Raw genomic sequence first — 15,625 nt, 5'->3', positions numbered from 1 at the left:
ATATACATTTATAATTCTTTAAAGGAAAAAAGAAAGAAATTTCTGCATTTTAAGACAAAAAAAAGAAAGGGCACAATCTTGGATCACACAGGATAACGTCAATCAAGCAGAATGACAGCAGAAAGGGCACTACTGAAATGTTGGAGCACCAGCAATTTTTTATGGAAATATTATTCCACTATCTATAGATAAATACAAGCACACTGCATCCTTCCTAATGCTGGTGACCCACAGTCACACATCACCAAGTGTGATCACACTTATCTTGCCTTTTCCATTATACCCCAGCACCCAGCAAGCCCTGCTGAATGCATGACCAAGTGAGTTGACAGAATGTTTTCTTGAAGAGGCCTCTGGGGATCTGCTTACTGACAGGATGAGAACTATACGATCTCATTTTATAAGTGGGCACTCTGAAATTAACTCAAAAAAACCTCAACGTTATATGTAGTTGACCTGGTAAAAACTTAATTTGCTTGGCGAACTCTTCAGCATGTGCAAGAGTAAGTGTTGGCTTTGCTCCCACAGAAGATTCCAGAACACGGAGTTTGTGGAATTCAAATTAATAGAGCTATAACTACTTAAAAGTCACACACTTGCACACATGCGACCTAAGGGCAGCATAAAAAAAAAAATACCCTCAGCATTTCATAGTCCTTATCTACTTGACATATTCCTGACATAAAGGGGGAAGAGACAGTAACTAGTCAGGCAGGGACAAGGTCTGCAGCCCTGACCACACCCTGAGAACAACTGCTGTCTCCCAAAGAGAGTACGCAGTACCCCCGTCCCTCCACACCCTCATTAAAGGTGGCCCCTGTGTAGCTGTACTAGCAATACGGCTGATCTCAACTGCAGATCTGCCTTAAGTCATCTCCGAAGGGTTCCTGCCTCATGGCAGTCCGCTGCCAAACAGCTGGACAGGAATAAAGCACACCTCAAATTTCTAAAAACCCAGCAGAGGTCTTCTCTGGCTTCACTGCAGTTGGGCCTCAAAATGCCAGATGACTTGGGACAGCTGTTAAAAGCCTTACCAAGAAGCCTGAAGAGGTGAGAGGGAACTCTGGTCCCAGGACAGTGGGAGGAGGGTTCCTGAATGGTTCTCAAGCAACCTCCTGCCTTCACTAGCGTTTGATTCCATTTGACTTACAAAAAGAGGATTTTTATGTGATGTATAAGAGAATTAAAAAGCTATGATTACAGTTTAGACTTCTTTATATGCTTCTTAACAAATTTCTATGCAAGCAATAAAATGCCTTCTGGCTGTACATAGTTATTTTATGATGGCTTTCAAGGAGAAACAAAGTTTCAAAAGTGGATCACTATTTGCAGTGAGAAAACCATCTTTCTAAAACATGAAAACGCACAGACTGGAGTCCCTTTCAACTACAGCAGTGCATCTGATCCACCCCAATCCTTCGCAGACGGCTCTCTGCCCGGCAGCTGAAGAGCTCTCCACTTGGATTCTGAATACATGCTGAGAGTGGTGTCTGATTCTTGTAGAATTCACTGGTCGTGACACTCTTGGAAGGACTTAAATGCACGAACTAATAGCAAGATCTTCCAAGGTAAGCAATCAACAGAAATTGAGAAAATCTAGAGCTATTTTTTTCCACGCCAAAATGTTTCTTTCAGAGGATCAAAACTAGATTTTAATCCTATCTTATCTAAAATACAGCATGTGTTACCATGGTGCTAAATAATTTTTAAGATTCTGTAGAAAAAATACAAAGGGGAAAAAAAAATATCCCTTCCCTTATTCTAAGGGTATATTTCTTTAACGTTATAAGAGAACCAGCTGGAAGGGATTTCAAGGATGGGCTGGTTTAGTCTCACAGAAGCCTCAGGTCCCAAGGCCCCAAGGCCACAGACATACTAGAGATAGCAGAGGTCCTTGGGCTTCGGTCCAGAATCCATTCATTTATAAATACAGTTCACTCTGTGCTGCATTTTAATACAGAGAAACGTGTAATTTTAAAAATATAAAAATTACTATTAAAGTTAGGAAGCCTAAGGCTTCCCAATCATCTTTGCGTTACTGAAACACAATGCTAAAATACAAATAAATCTCCAGTCAGGACAAAGGCTGAAAGGACACATGTATTTAACAGAATCAATTAAACTAAAGTCAAGCTGCCTTTGCCCCCACTACAAAAACTGTTCTCAAGGTAGGAAGGCCTCTGGGCACAGTTTTACCAAAGGCATGAGTCTCGTGGCAGTGTCCCTGGGAATGGGAGGCAAATTTACTCCATCCCTGGTCTGCAAAGCTCTATTTGACTCCCAGTTCAAGGGTGCTAACACGGAGTCTGATCATACAAAAGGTCAAGGCACAAGACCAGACGTAATGGACATGAACAAAACCTACTGACAGTGACAGCTGTGAAATCCTTGAATCCTAAGAAAGTCACTGAATTCTGGGGACACTTTTTATGACTATGATTTATGTTCAATTCCTCCTCCTTGTCCTTCAGGCAGGAAAATTGTTTGGACTCTAAACCAGAATGAAACAAGGCTATTAACCTTAGGATGCACCCCAGCAAACCCTAACCTCCAGCACAGTCCCTTGCCTCAAAGCAGACACCACTACAATAGTGACGATCCATGCTGGGAACTGCAGCCCGGAATGATGAAGGGTCCGTGCCACAGGTCTCTTTTAAAGGTTTAGCATTTGAAGTGGGGTGACACCCTGGCCTATGGGAACCCCTTACTCCCAGTAACACGGAGAAGGAGGAGAGTCACAGACCGCTCTGCGGGGCTCTGTGGGCCTTGCCCTCATGGACGGCAGCTGGCGTCTTGTCCCCCACATCCCTCTCACTGGACTCCTCGCTGACAGTAGAGTCGGCATCGGAGGGGGAGACCCTGCAAACACAAAACAAACTGCAAACATTAGAAGGGAGAAGGAACAAAAGAAAAAGGTCACATTAAGTCAGACATGGAAATCAGGCTTCCAGGCAAAACTGGGAGACATGAAACAGTTCAAGGACCACGTTAACACACTCAGTCACCATGTCCTGAAGGTACGGATTACTGGCTTTGGAGGTTGCAATCAACAAATGCTGGAAATAAGTGCCAGAGTAGAGGCTAGTCCCACAGCTGCTGAGGCCTAAGAGCTAGCTCCTGGCCCCAGATCAGTTCTAGACCGGCAATCTGGGTCTAACACAAGTTGAATCAGAGAGAATCTGGGGTTTGGGCCTGGTTTGGGGTCCACTGGGGCTGAGAATTGCTAGGAGGCCAGGGTAGTTGTGCAGCTGTCCCAATTGACTCTAGAGTTGTACAAGACTCCTAAACTCACAACAGCCGGAGACAACCACTACTGAGATTTGACTCTATATATGAACATCAAGGTATCAGAACACCCACGTTGCACCAGGCTGGGGAAAATCCTTAACCAATTAGCACACTGCGTCCTTGGGCTCCCTGGCTTCAGCCACAACGTGAAGTGTCAAGACATTCTGGGGCCCTGAGGGATGCTAAAGCATATGGTCGTCCCTCAGTATCATGGGGCACTGCCTGAAGAACCCCCAGGGACACCAAAATTCATGGATGCTCAAGTCCCTGATAGTAAATGACACAAATCTACACCTAACCTATGCACATCCTCTAAGTTACTCACTATCCCTCTTACAATGTAAACGGTTGTCATGCTGTATTTTGTGGGGAATAATGACATGAGAGGAAGGTCTGTACACATATTTTTTTCCTGAATATTTTTGATCCACAGTAGTTTGAACCCATGAGCGAGAAGCCTGAGGGTGTAAAGGAACTGAGATGACAGGACTAGAAGTTTATGATGAGACTACTAGGGGAGGAAAAAACACCCTGCTAAGCTTTACTAGCGTATTAAATCATTTTTAATAATTCATTTTATTCTTAGCCTGCAAATTAAGCAAATAGCATGTCTCTCCACAATTCATTTTCTTCCATAAAGATCATGCTCTTACATCTGTTAAATTCTTAAAGCTAGGTCAGACACCTGGGGTGGGTCTTCTGGTAAGACAGAAAATATGACATCATTGAATGTCGGTGTGGCCAACACTCTTCACTCTCAGCAGCCAATCAGGAGTTAGAGTTCAAAGCTCAGGGGCGGGCTGGTGATCTGAGGTACCAGGGGCCAGGCCTGGTTGTGCTTTGATGAGAAGTCAGTTCCACAAAACCTGAGTCTGAACCTGACCTTCTTCAACATAACTCTAGTCCATCTCACAAGATCAGAGGGCAGCAACGGGCTTGTTGATAGTTTGGAAAAATAAGTAATTCTCCATGTGTGTTTTTTCTTTTTTAGGAGGTTTTGGGAATAAGTTAGGAAGGGGGAGCTGGGAGGCCGTGGAGAGTCCTGTGTGACATACTAACAAAGACTAACAAAGGTGACAGCCTGGGAAGCTGGAGAAAAGCAAAGCACACAGGAGGACATGTTGAGGGTCACCTGCAGACAGAGCAGTGAGGCCATGGCCAGCTGCTGGCGTGACAGGCAATAGTGAAGAAGCCAACGCTGGCTGAGTGTGGCGACAGGCTATGCGTTTTTTTTACACATCCTTTGCGCGTGACCACCAGACATGGCTCTCCTAGAGCACACGTGCTGGAGTGGCCTGTCCCTAATCTAGTCTGAGAGACACTACTGCCCCATCGCAGTTGGTGATTCCTAACCTTGGATAATTTGGGGAAAGAACTGCACAGCCCCACTTGGTAGCCCTGCGGAGCCGGCAAGAAACTCCCAGGTCCGCGTGTGCCTTTGGGCAAGTCATCAGGATCCGAGGCTGCAGACACAGGGCAATACTCACCCTCAGCCCTGCTGATGCTGGAAATGGACAACCTGAGAACAAAAGCATGCTCTGCAACAGAGAACAATCCAGAAAGCCCAATAATAACCTTCCTCTGTGGCGGACGTTCTTGGCAGGGATCTTTGACTTGGGGCTTGGCACGTCTCCATTTTCAGAGGGTGTGGTGTGGTCCTTCACAGGTCCTGGCAGTGGTGCTGGCTCATGAATAATCAATATGTCATCTTTATTGTGCTGACCCAGATGCTGCTTAGCAAAATCGAAGCCCTTCACGCTAGGGATCTGCAGCTAAAACACACACACACACACACACATACACACACACACACACACACACAGGCAGACACACAAACGAGGTGGTTAATGTGAAATCTGAGCACGTGAAGAGAGGTTACGAGGACTAGACAAGAGCATGACCCCCAACCCCAGACTGTGCTGGCAATGCCACCAACCCAACCCACCAAGCATCTCTATGACATTGACTATATGCAAGGTTCTGTTTATTCCTAGAATTTGTGACAGATGCTTGCAGAAGATTAAACAAGAGGACAGGATTAAATAGCTAGAACATAATATGAAAGCCTGTAAAAAAAACACAGAACCTGTCCCCTTGTCACAGTGGACTATGGAAAGAGAGAGACAGGGTGAGACATTCTTTATACGGAAAGAAGGACTTAAGCCAGTCCTTGAGGACAGGTAAAACTTGGGGAGCTACAAAGAGCATGTTCTAGATTGCGTCCAGGGCCGGAGAATCCTGAGGCCCAAAGAGGTCATATCAGCTGCACTAGAGGGGCCAGAGTGTAGGGGAGCGGGAGAGAGAGAAGGCCGGCACGCACACCCACTCCCAGTACCAGCTTCTGGAGCTCGCCCTCTGGGCGATCAGAAGACCACTAAATGTTGTAAACTGGCGGATTCCTAAACTCCAAGCAGACAGGACACAGGGGACCAGTAAGAGAACCCAGTGATGCCACATTCTGGAAACCACAAAGGCATGAGCCAAAATCCTTGCCAAGAAAATGGGAAGGAATGGAGAGCAGTAGGATGCAGCAGGAAGGAGATGGAAACCAAATAGACACAAAAGACAAAGGAAGAGCAGAAACCCAGTGATGGCCTGGGAGTTTTGGACAGGACATCCCAAACCGGAAGTGAGGCCAAGGGAAGGAGGTGAGTCCTACAGGAATGACGACTAAGGAGATAAAATGACAGGTCTCACTCTAAACAGGCTAAGGTGAGATGGCAGAAAAGGTCCCAGAGGAAAGCAGCTTGGTGCAGCTGGAGACAGGGACTAGGGACCCGTGGGCTGAAAACCACCTGTCTGGAGGTGGCATGCAGGGGAGCTGGGGTTTTCAAAATGAACACAGGCCGTGTGAATATAATGTTGTAGAACATCTAAGAGTTTGGGGCTAAGAAGAGAAAAGGAAGCTGGGGAGAAAAGAGAAGGTGACTTCTAAACAAGAGAAGAATTTGCAAAGTTCAGTGTAATCGAAGCCAAAGGAGTAAAGAATCTCTAGAGAGGAAAGGTCCACAGAAGTAATGGGAGCAACAAAGCGGAAGGGGGAAGAGGTCTTCAGAAAAAGTCCACACTCACACTGTGGGGGCAGGAGCACCCCCCAGGACATATGGCAATGACTGACCTAAAACCTATAATCAGGCCCATGAGCCCACACCTGTGGATCCAGGCCTCAGTTTCTAGGCCTGTGGTGAAATAGGAAGGACATCTGAGGTACCCAGAGATATGGGGTACCTTTTTTTTTTTTCAGAGTTGGGGTTGGAACCTGGAGCCCAGGGCAAGCTGGGCAAGCGCTCCACCAGAGTCACAACCCTAGCTGGGGCACCATTTTTGATGACTCCATTTTTATGACTCTCAAAGCATCAGGCGTGGGTATTAACCATTTCCTTACATCCAGCTTGCAGAGTATAGGGAAATAAACTGCCCAAAGCGTCCCTGAGTGGTTTCCTCAGCAGGAATACCCCCTGCAAACTAAAGTCCTTGGGCACACTGTGTTCCACGCCTCTCAGTCAAGACGACCATTGAAGTCTTGGGAGTGATTTTAGACAATATCCCACAGGTAGAAGCAAAAAGTTTTGTCATATTTGTGTTAACTTTATGCAGAAATGAGGGACACCAGTGGCTGAGGGGGTCACCTAAGGTCTTTCCCCTTAAATTTTGGTTCTTAGGGGTTGAACTCAGGGGTACTCTGCTACTGAGCTACATCCTCTGTCCTCGTTTTTGAGACAGGGTCTCACTAAGTTACTGATGGTCTTAACTAAATTGCCAAGGCCACCTTGAACTTGTGATCCTCCTGCCTCAGCCTCTGGAGTGGCTAGGATTACAGGCATGCATGGGTCGATAGCGACCCATAATATAGCCAGCCCTATAATGCTAGAAATCCAGGATCAATGGTAGAAGGAAAGTAGTCTGCAATAATGATTTATGCCAGCAGAGGGGGACAAAACTTACAGTAAAGATAGTTTACAAAGAGTTGCTTGGAAACAAAAGGCGCAAAGACTGACAGCCCATATTCTCTAATTAATAAGATCCTGTTACAAGGCAGGCCATGGGCCCCATAGGCCTATGCTCAGGAGCACGGCTCTGCAAACCATAAACCCATATGCCTCTCCATAGCCTCCTTCTCCCCCCATAAATTAATTTCCTCATCCATGAGCTGGGTCTACAGGGGGCCCTGGGGATGGACAAACATTTTCCTAAGAGTAGGCTTCACTTTTCTCCCACCTTACAGGAGAGACTCCCCTCTAGCCCACACAGTGGCTTTCTGGGGTGCTCTGTGCAGAGGTGAGGATATCACATAAAAAGACAGTTCAGAATGCTTGGTAAATCCCTTTCACTGAGGCACAATAAACCTGTGGTATGGTTGCCTAGTCCCCCATCTTGTATGTATTTCTTAAAGGAAGAAATGCAGACAAAAACCAGGATCATTCAGTCCCTGTCGGGGATGCTGTGAATTCAGATATTCTGTAGAGGGGGGCAGTGGGAGCAGGGTTGATTCTATTTAACAACTTCACCTCTAGCACCTCCCAACCATCAAAGAACGCCTCCCTCCTGTGGAAGAATCAATGAGAACAAAAGGACAGCAGGAAGAAATCCCGCAGGCACTGTCTACTTTCAGGCACTGTCTCCTTTCCGGGGACAAGCTCAAGGCAAGGCCCTGTGTTTGATCTGCGGAGCTTAGAAGGGGGATGTTCAAGATGGATTGCACCGTCTGCAGGGAAATACCGAAGTGCCCTGGAGTGCAGGTTGCCCACAGCTCACTGTCCTCAGCCACCAGTTCACCAGCGCCCTGGGCACTGGCCCTGGGTCTGGGTCTGGGTCTCAATGCCGTGTTTTGCATCAAAACACAAAGGAATGAAAATTTCCACAGTTGTGTCTAAAAGACTGAAATTACATCTTCAAATTTTAAAAAGCAGTAGAGCTAAGATAGGATTGTATGCCTTCTTGGACGTTTATACAGACTTGCAGGTTCGATTTTCATTAACTTCTTTCTAACAACTGGTGGATACTGTGTTCAGCTCACTTAATGTAAGGAAGTCCCTTGTTCACGGTGCCTTGTGGACCCTCCCGCTTGTTTGCTAGGCCTGAGCACTCATTTAGATTTAGATTAACTACACAGCAACATGTTTGGATGCATAAATAATGTTCTTAGCAGCCATCAGCTATACACCTTTTGGAAACCCAACAGTTACCTGTCTAATGCTTCTTCCTCACCTGCTGTAAACCTCTATAAAGATTCAACTGTACTCTTAAAAGTGAAGCATCAATGTATGTATAGGTGGAGGAAAAGTAAGGCGAGCCAGAAGGTAACTCCTGAGCTTTAAAAAATCTAGTCCATTGATTAGGATGGAGTTCCTTCTCTCGGGCTTTGAGATGTTGTCCTAATTTATGAAATACATATTATAAATACTGCTTTCATATTGAAATGAAAATGCAAATCCACCTATATAATTCCTGAGTGTCCATCTGTCGAGCTTTTTTAAGATAGCTAGAAAACTGAAATTTGACACCGATTACTCATAGTTGATGATAAAAATCCTCACATGCGGTTAAGATTTTATGGGGCTGCTTTACTCCAGCTGCACCTCCTTTTATCTCTTTAAACAAAGTGCCCTAAGCAAAAGAGTAACAGAATCAACAGTCATCTACCACCACGGCCATCATTTAATAAATCTTGCTAAAATCCTTTTTGGTATATTTCCCAGTAAGAAAGTGCGTGTCTTTAAGAACTGGGCAACGATCTCTTTTACACGTTCCGGGGTTTGCTGTAACAAAGCAAGGGCCTCCAAGGGAACTGATGTAAAAACACAAACAGTGCTTGTATCCATGTGCTGCATGCATAGTCCAAGAGAAGGCTCTAAATGCCTTCCCCGAGAAACTGCCTAGGCTCATGCAAGGAGTAAGCATGAAAATATATGTGAAAATACTTCATAAATGACAAAATACCATACAAGTGAGATTGACAGCATTATTATGGCTGTTGATTGATGAAAAGTCAAGTAGTTAATATAAACAGCTGAGTCCCCAGGCATCAGATAGTTATAGACATAGATCTGGATACAATGTTCTGTTAGGTCAGCAACAGGATATGACACATGTTAGACCCTCAATAAATATTTGATGACTTAATGAACTTTAGAAAGGTCAGCTGAAGCACCAAACTTACTGAATTTTATGAGGAATCAAGAAAAGGTAGTATGTCATAATTGAAGTATACAAATCCCATTGGCTTACTGTTGAGTCCAGCTACCACATTTTAAAAATCCATCAGGGGGTATGAAAAATCGTGGAATGAGACAGACATCATTACCCTATGCACATGTATGATTACACCAATGGTATGAATCTACATCGTGCACAACAATAGAAACGAAATGATGTACCCCATTTGTGTACAATGAATCAAAATGCAGTCTGTAAAAAATAAAAAAATATCCATTAGATCCTTGCACTTCTCACCAGCTGGGAAAGTCACTATCTTTGATGACAACAGAAATTGGACAACTAATCCATGCTTATACACAAAAGCCATCCACATGCAGAAGGAAAAAATTAAGAGGAGAAACACACACACCCTGTATGGAATTCGCTCCTTTTGTTTCAACCCTATTTTCTGGACACTGTAACTAGGCTTTCCATGTCTTCTTTAAAAAATAATCTAGACTTAAGTCTGGCTGGCACTGCATGCCCCGCTTCACATACAGAACAGGCTCCACTCCATATTTTATAAAAGAGGACTCAAAACTAATTAGTTGTCAATATGCATGTTAGGGTCTGGTTCTTTCTGAAGAAAGAAGGCTCTTGCTCTTTCTTTCTTTTATATTTTATGGAGGGAACAAGCCACATTGTCTGTGCCCCAATGGAACACATCACCAAGGAGTCAGGGAGGTCTGGTGGAGCAGGTCAGCCAAATAACAAGAGAGACGCCCAATGAATGTTAAGACAAGTGGGTCATAAATATAACAAGACCCAGATGGAACAAGACACAGTAAAGTCCCCAGTGCTTGGGTTAGACTGTCCCCCAGGGAAGGGGCAGTTAAGATGACAATAGAAACCACAGAGCAAATCCCAGAAGCATCTGAATAAAAATGTGCAATCATATAAAGAGTGCCACTGCAAGCACTGGGTACTCAACTGATGTAATTTGCAAAAAAAAAAAAATCCCCGCAACCACCATGCTGTTTCCACTTAGAAGGCAAAGTTCTTACCATCTGTCTGTCTTCAGCACAGCCAGCATGTGGACCCTGGAAACCCTGTGACCCAGGGATTGTGGGGCAGCACTCCAAGAGTCTCCCACCCAAGACCACAGCAGGTTGCAGTCGGCTGACCAGTGAACTGAGACTACCTGCGCACTAGGCGTTCCGCGGACCTGACATGGACTCCAGGCAGCCGCTGGGCATAGGCTGCCCGGCAGGAGGGAAGCGGCCTCTGCCAGCTCCTCCCCAGGCCACTCCACATGGCCTTCCCAAGTGATCTCAGCTAATGGGAACTTGTCCAAGCTGCTGTTCCTGCTAAGAACCCTGCAGTACCTGCCGGCTGCCTGTGGTTCCTGGTACCTTTTCCAGTCCCTTCCATGTCCTGAAGCCTCCCAGCCTGGACTCCACCACCTGGGTCTGAGTGGGTCTGGGCTGTGCCTTTCCTTACAATCTTGCTCCAGTCCGCCTGGCCTGCTCACATTCCCTCTGCAGTCACTGTCACCTCTTTCACCCCTCAGCTGCAGCCCGGCATCACCTGCTGTCAGAGGCAGAGACAGCACCTGTGGCAGTGGTCCCTCTACAAGACCTGCTCACAGCACCGTGTGCCAGCTTTGGGATGATGGCTCCTCTCCCTCACTAAGGCCCGGGAAGGCAGTGATGGCAGGCTGTTTGGCTCAGGAGCATGGTGAGGGAACAGCTATCGTCTGGGCAGCTCCTGCTGCGGCCCCCAGCGCAGACCTTAGGAGCAACCCAGTTGCCAATGGCTCAGGAGCTACAATCCCACACTAATAACTGGGTGTGGCCCGTCCCCATCAGAAGGAATAAGTTTCCCTGAGGTCCTACAGCATCTAGCCAATGCCATCCGGGTGAAGAGGATCTGAATCACAGCTTTTTAGGTAGTAGTGACAAATGATGACTTTGGACTACAGATTAAAGAAAATACAGATAAAGGAAAGGTCCATGGTTTTTTTTTTTTTTTTTTTTTTCTTTATTATTAGAAATAAGAAAGGGCCCTGCCTCAAAACATGACAGAAGAGCCTCTCCCTGTTATCATAGTTCAAAAATAACCTACTCCCAGACAATCTGAAGAGGTCATCTTCTCATTATAGGGGAAGGGGTGTGGATTGTAGATTCGTAGATTTATTGTCTCCAGATGTTTACAGTTCTGGGATTTGCTGGAGGATTCCGGAGAGTTGGAGCAGTGGATCGGAAAGGAGAGAGGAAACAGAGAGCCACAGGAAAGGGAACCTTGAAATTCCAGGGCAGGAGAGTGCCCTGCAGATCAGCCAAGGAACAGGCTACAGCACCAAGGAGGTAGACAGGTTTGTTTTTAAATTAAAGGAAGATCATGGTTTCCCTCTGGCAAACCCATGACAACATCTGTAAGGTGAGTGTTTATGCCCACAAAACAAGACCCAGCTCCTGGCCGCTGACAGCATGAGCCGGCTGACGTGGGCTCCGCCCTGCAGAAGACCCTTGTTGTGACAAGGCTGCAGACACGGATCGCATATCCTCACGCCACCCGAAGGGAAAGAGCAGCTCCCAAGGGCGAGAGGTTCTATCTGAAACTGTCCATTTGATTCACAACACCGTCCTGCTTGTGAAAGTATTTCAGAAATAAAATGAGAGAAGGAGAAAGCAGGGGGAATATTCTGTTTTCAACCCAAGATATGCTGACCTCTCTGAGTTTACTGAAGTAACAGAGAATGGATGGGCTTCCAGAAGGAGTGTGTGCCTCAGGAAATGTGGACCAGAAAAGACCTACGCACACAGCTACGCTGGTGAAATTTCCCTGTAAGGATCCTTTCATGAGAACAACACCTTCCAAACTCCCACTGAACTTATTACTATGAAATTCACGCTATGGATCATTCAGGGTGCCAGGGGTTTTTTCCAAGCCATTCACTGGTATAACAACAAAACAACTCAAGCAGACTATGTAAAAATAAGTGGAGATGAGCAGAAATACAACATTTACATAAACGATTATAGTGCAGCCATAAGCCTGATCAAGATTTTGCATTTTTTTAGTTAACTCATAAGAGAAAAGGGGTAATTTTCCTTCAACTTTTACAAAACTAAAATAAAACTTGTGTTTTCACAAAGTTTATAATATGCAGAGCTACACTGAGATCATTAGAATAGAGTTAAAAGGCTCCCTTATTCCTTATTCTTTTGTCTTTTGCTTGCTTGTTCTTAATCAGACTTTCAGAGTAGGGCAAGTCCTCTAAATTTGTAAGATCCACAGAGGGTACAAGTTAATTCAGTAGACTGACCACCACCTTCTACTCCCTTGGCAAACACATTGATATTCATGTTGAGGTGGATGTCCTAGGTGAGTTCTTCCCTAGGACTCTGGCTTGTGAGCTAGGATTCTGACTCAAAGTCAATTTCTTTGCTCCAAAACCTGATGTGAATGTCAAGATAATATAGAAAACTAATGAAACATACATGTGAAAAGAGAATTGCTATTTCTATAAAAACTAAGTTGAATGCTTTGGAAAAGACACAAGCAAAATGGGCTGCTAAAAAAAAATTGCTGTCAAACTAGGTGTAGGCGAATCAACTTTAAAAAAAAAAAAAAACTACAGAGTGGGGTGAGCGGTGGAGGAAGGCATCAAAAAAAAAAAAAAAAAATCAAGACAGTTTTGCACTCAGATTGCCTTGCTCTTCTCAAAGAAACCCAAATTGAAACCACAGCTGATACATTATGGGTATTGTTTATTTCAAGAAAAATCATATAGCGTTCCTCCCAACAGACCAACACTCAAAAACAACAAAAAGAACCAGGAACACTGAAAGAATGGCAAATAAATGTCTGCTTATTTTTTGAAGTTAGAAGTTTAAGGCCTGTATTACCAATTTTGAATGATGGAGTGAATAGGTGGGCATCCAACATGGTAGAAAGAGAGTGAAGGAGATGTCCACTGGAGTTGTGTGTGAAAGAGAAGATACACTGATGTGAGAAAAATCCCCTTGGCCCCTCTTCTCTGAAAATATCCAAAGATGAAAGAGATCCTAATTCATACACGGGACAGACATGAGCTTCAACTGACTCTCTCAAAAATGAAATCCCAGTAGACCCCAAAGCTCCCTTCACCTGAGCTTTGCAGCCTCATGTTCCTGGCATGTATCCACCTCAGAAGAACGGGGATTTTGGTTATGCAGACCTGAAGGCAGAGGACACCAGCCCAGAGCCAGAAGATGCCTGTAATGGCTCTCTCCCACTGGTCAGTATCTAGAGCCTAGACCCACCTCTGTCCCACAAGGTTGCTTAAGTGATCCCGACCCTTACCTTCTGCCGCTGCTGAATGTTGGCCACAGTGTCAGGCTGGAAGTCCAGCTTGTCTGTGCGACAGAGTTTCCAGTAGAGGATGACAATGATCACCATCACCACCAGCACCGGGATGACCACACCAACGGTGACCCAGAGGTTGCTGCTCTGGGACTCCGGAGATGGCCTCTTCACCCTGTCCAGAGCTGTGGACAGGAAGACAGTCTCTCAATGATGCCTTGTTAGCCCAGGCACTGGACCGAATGTGCCTTCTTCCATGAGGAACTCAGCAAGTCCCCATGCCTTCAACTCAAGACAACAGGTTATAACCTCCCAGCGACAGGAAATGTGAGCAGGCCACACAGAATGTCCCATGCAGGAGACATCGACAATCATGATGATACATCTGAAGTTTCCAAAGGCCTGTGGCTAATTTAATGGCAAAACTAGGTTGACTCTAGGTCTCTTGCCTTCTAGTTTATTTTACTAGCTTGTCTCTGAATTCCTGCTGTAGTACATTTCCATATCAAAAATGGTTCTGTAAAACTTTGATCAAAAGTAGTTCTCTTCAAAAGTGAAAAGCAGGGCTGGGGAGATAGCTCAGTTGGTAGAGTGCTTGCCTTGCAAGCACAAGGCCCTGAGTTCATATCCCCAGCACCAAAAAAAAAAGGTGAAAAGCAACTACCTGTCCAGAACACTGCTGTGACCACGGTACTGCCACAGCGGGAACTCACCCTCTCAGGTCTCAGGAGAGCATAGGAGGCTACCCAAGGCCTGCCCACTCAGTTTCTCCACTTACCCACAAGCCAACTTTCTTTCTTTCTTTCTTTCTTTCTTTCTTTCTCTTCTCCCCTTCCCCCTTCCCCCCTTCCCCCCTTCCTTCCTTCCTTCCTCCCTCCCTCCCTCCCTTCCTTCCTTCCTTCCTCCCTCCCTCCCTCCCTCCCTCCCTCCCTCCCTCCCTCCCTCCTTCCTTCCTTCCTTCCTTCCTTCCTTCCTTCCTTCCTTCCTTCCTTCCGACTGAATCCAGGGATACTTCACCACTGAGCTACATCCCCAGCACATTTATTTTTTATTTTGAGACATGGTTTTCCTAAGTTGCCCAGGCTGGCCGCAAACTTGCAATCCTTCTGCCTCAGCCTCCTGAGAACTCACAGGCATGCGCCACAGCATCTGGCTCCACAAATGCTTACTACATGTGCCAGATGCAGTTCTAAAGGAGGACACAACAATGGACAAGAATACAAGGCCCTCAAGGAGCACAGGTTCCACCAAGTAACTGAATCACTAACCAATGTCATACACGACTGGTGCTGTGTACCAAGAGAAGTGACTCATGAGATGCTGCACAAGCACCCAGGCCCTTGGTTACTTCCACTTCAGCTACTGAAAGATAATAAAGAAGGTGCTGTTCATAGTGAGCTCAATCATGACAGCCAAAGGAGGAAACGACCCAAATATCCATCGACAGGTGAAGGGATGAGCAAAATGTGGTCCATTGGTACAATGGAATACCACTCGCTATTAAACAGGAAGGAAATTCTGATACACGCTACAACATGAATGAACCTGGCAAACATGCTAAGTGAGAAGGTCAGACATGAAATGTAAGTGTCATACCATTCCACATACATGAGGTACCTAAAATAGGCAAGTTTTTAGAGACAGAGAAGAACAGAGCTTGCCCAGGGATCGGGGTGGCAAATGGGGAGGCATTATTCACTAGGTAAAGTTTCTGTTTGGGATAACGAAAAAATCTGGAAATGGGTAATGGAGACAGTCGTGAACACTGTGAAGCTAGTTAAAGTCACTGAATTATACACTTCAAAGTGGTAAAAATGGGGGGCCGGGGACGTGGCTCAGTGGTAAAGTGCTT

The 15,625-nt window shown here is 45.5% G+C and overlaps 1 protein-coding gene across 5 annotated transcripts in view; it reads right to left on the bottom strand.

Annotated features, from left to right (window-relative positions):
* KIAA1549 overlaps positions 1–15,625 on the bottom strand; it is a 143,280-nt gene that overhangs the window by 46,214 nt on the left and 81,441 nt on the right. For 4 of the 5 annotated variants that reach the window (XM_079150075.1, XM_079150073.1, XM_079150076.1 and 1 more), the window contains exons 10-13: positions 13,774–13,958; positions 4,864–5,060; positions 2,744–2,859; positions 2,366–2,491 (exon numbers count right to left, since the gene is read on the bottom strand). In XM_079150075.1, the coding sequence (XP_079006201.1) occupies positions 2,366–2,491; positions 2,744–2,859; positions 4,864–5,060; positions 13,774–13,958 (624 nt within the window). The remainder of the gene's footprint in view (positions 1–2,365; positions 2,492–2,743; positions 2,860–4,863; positions 5,061–13,773; positions 13,959–15,625) is intronic. The other variant, XM_079150074.1, reaches the window with a different exon arrangement.

Source organism: Sciurus vulgaris, assembly GCF_902686455.1.
Source record: "Sciurus vulgaris genome assembly, chromosome: 8".
Lineage (NCBI taxonomy): Eukaryota > Metazoa > Chordata > Mammalia > Rodentia > Sciuridae > Sciurus > Sciurus vulgaris.
This window is presented reverse-complemented; position numbering and strand designations above follow the sequence as displayed.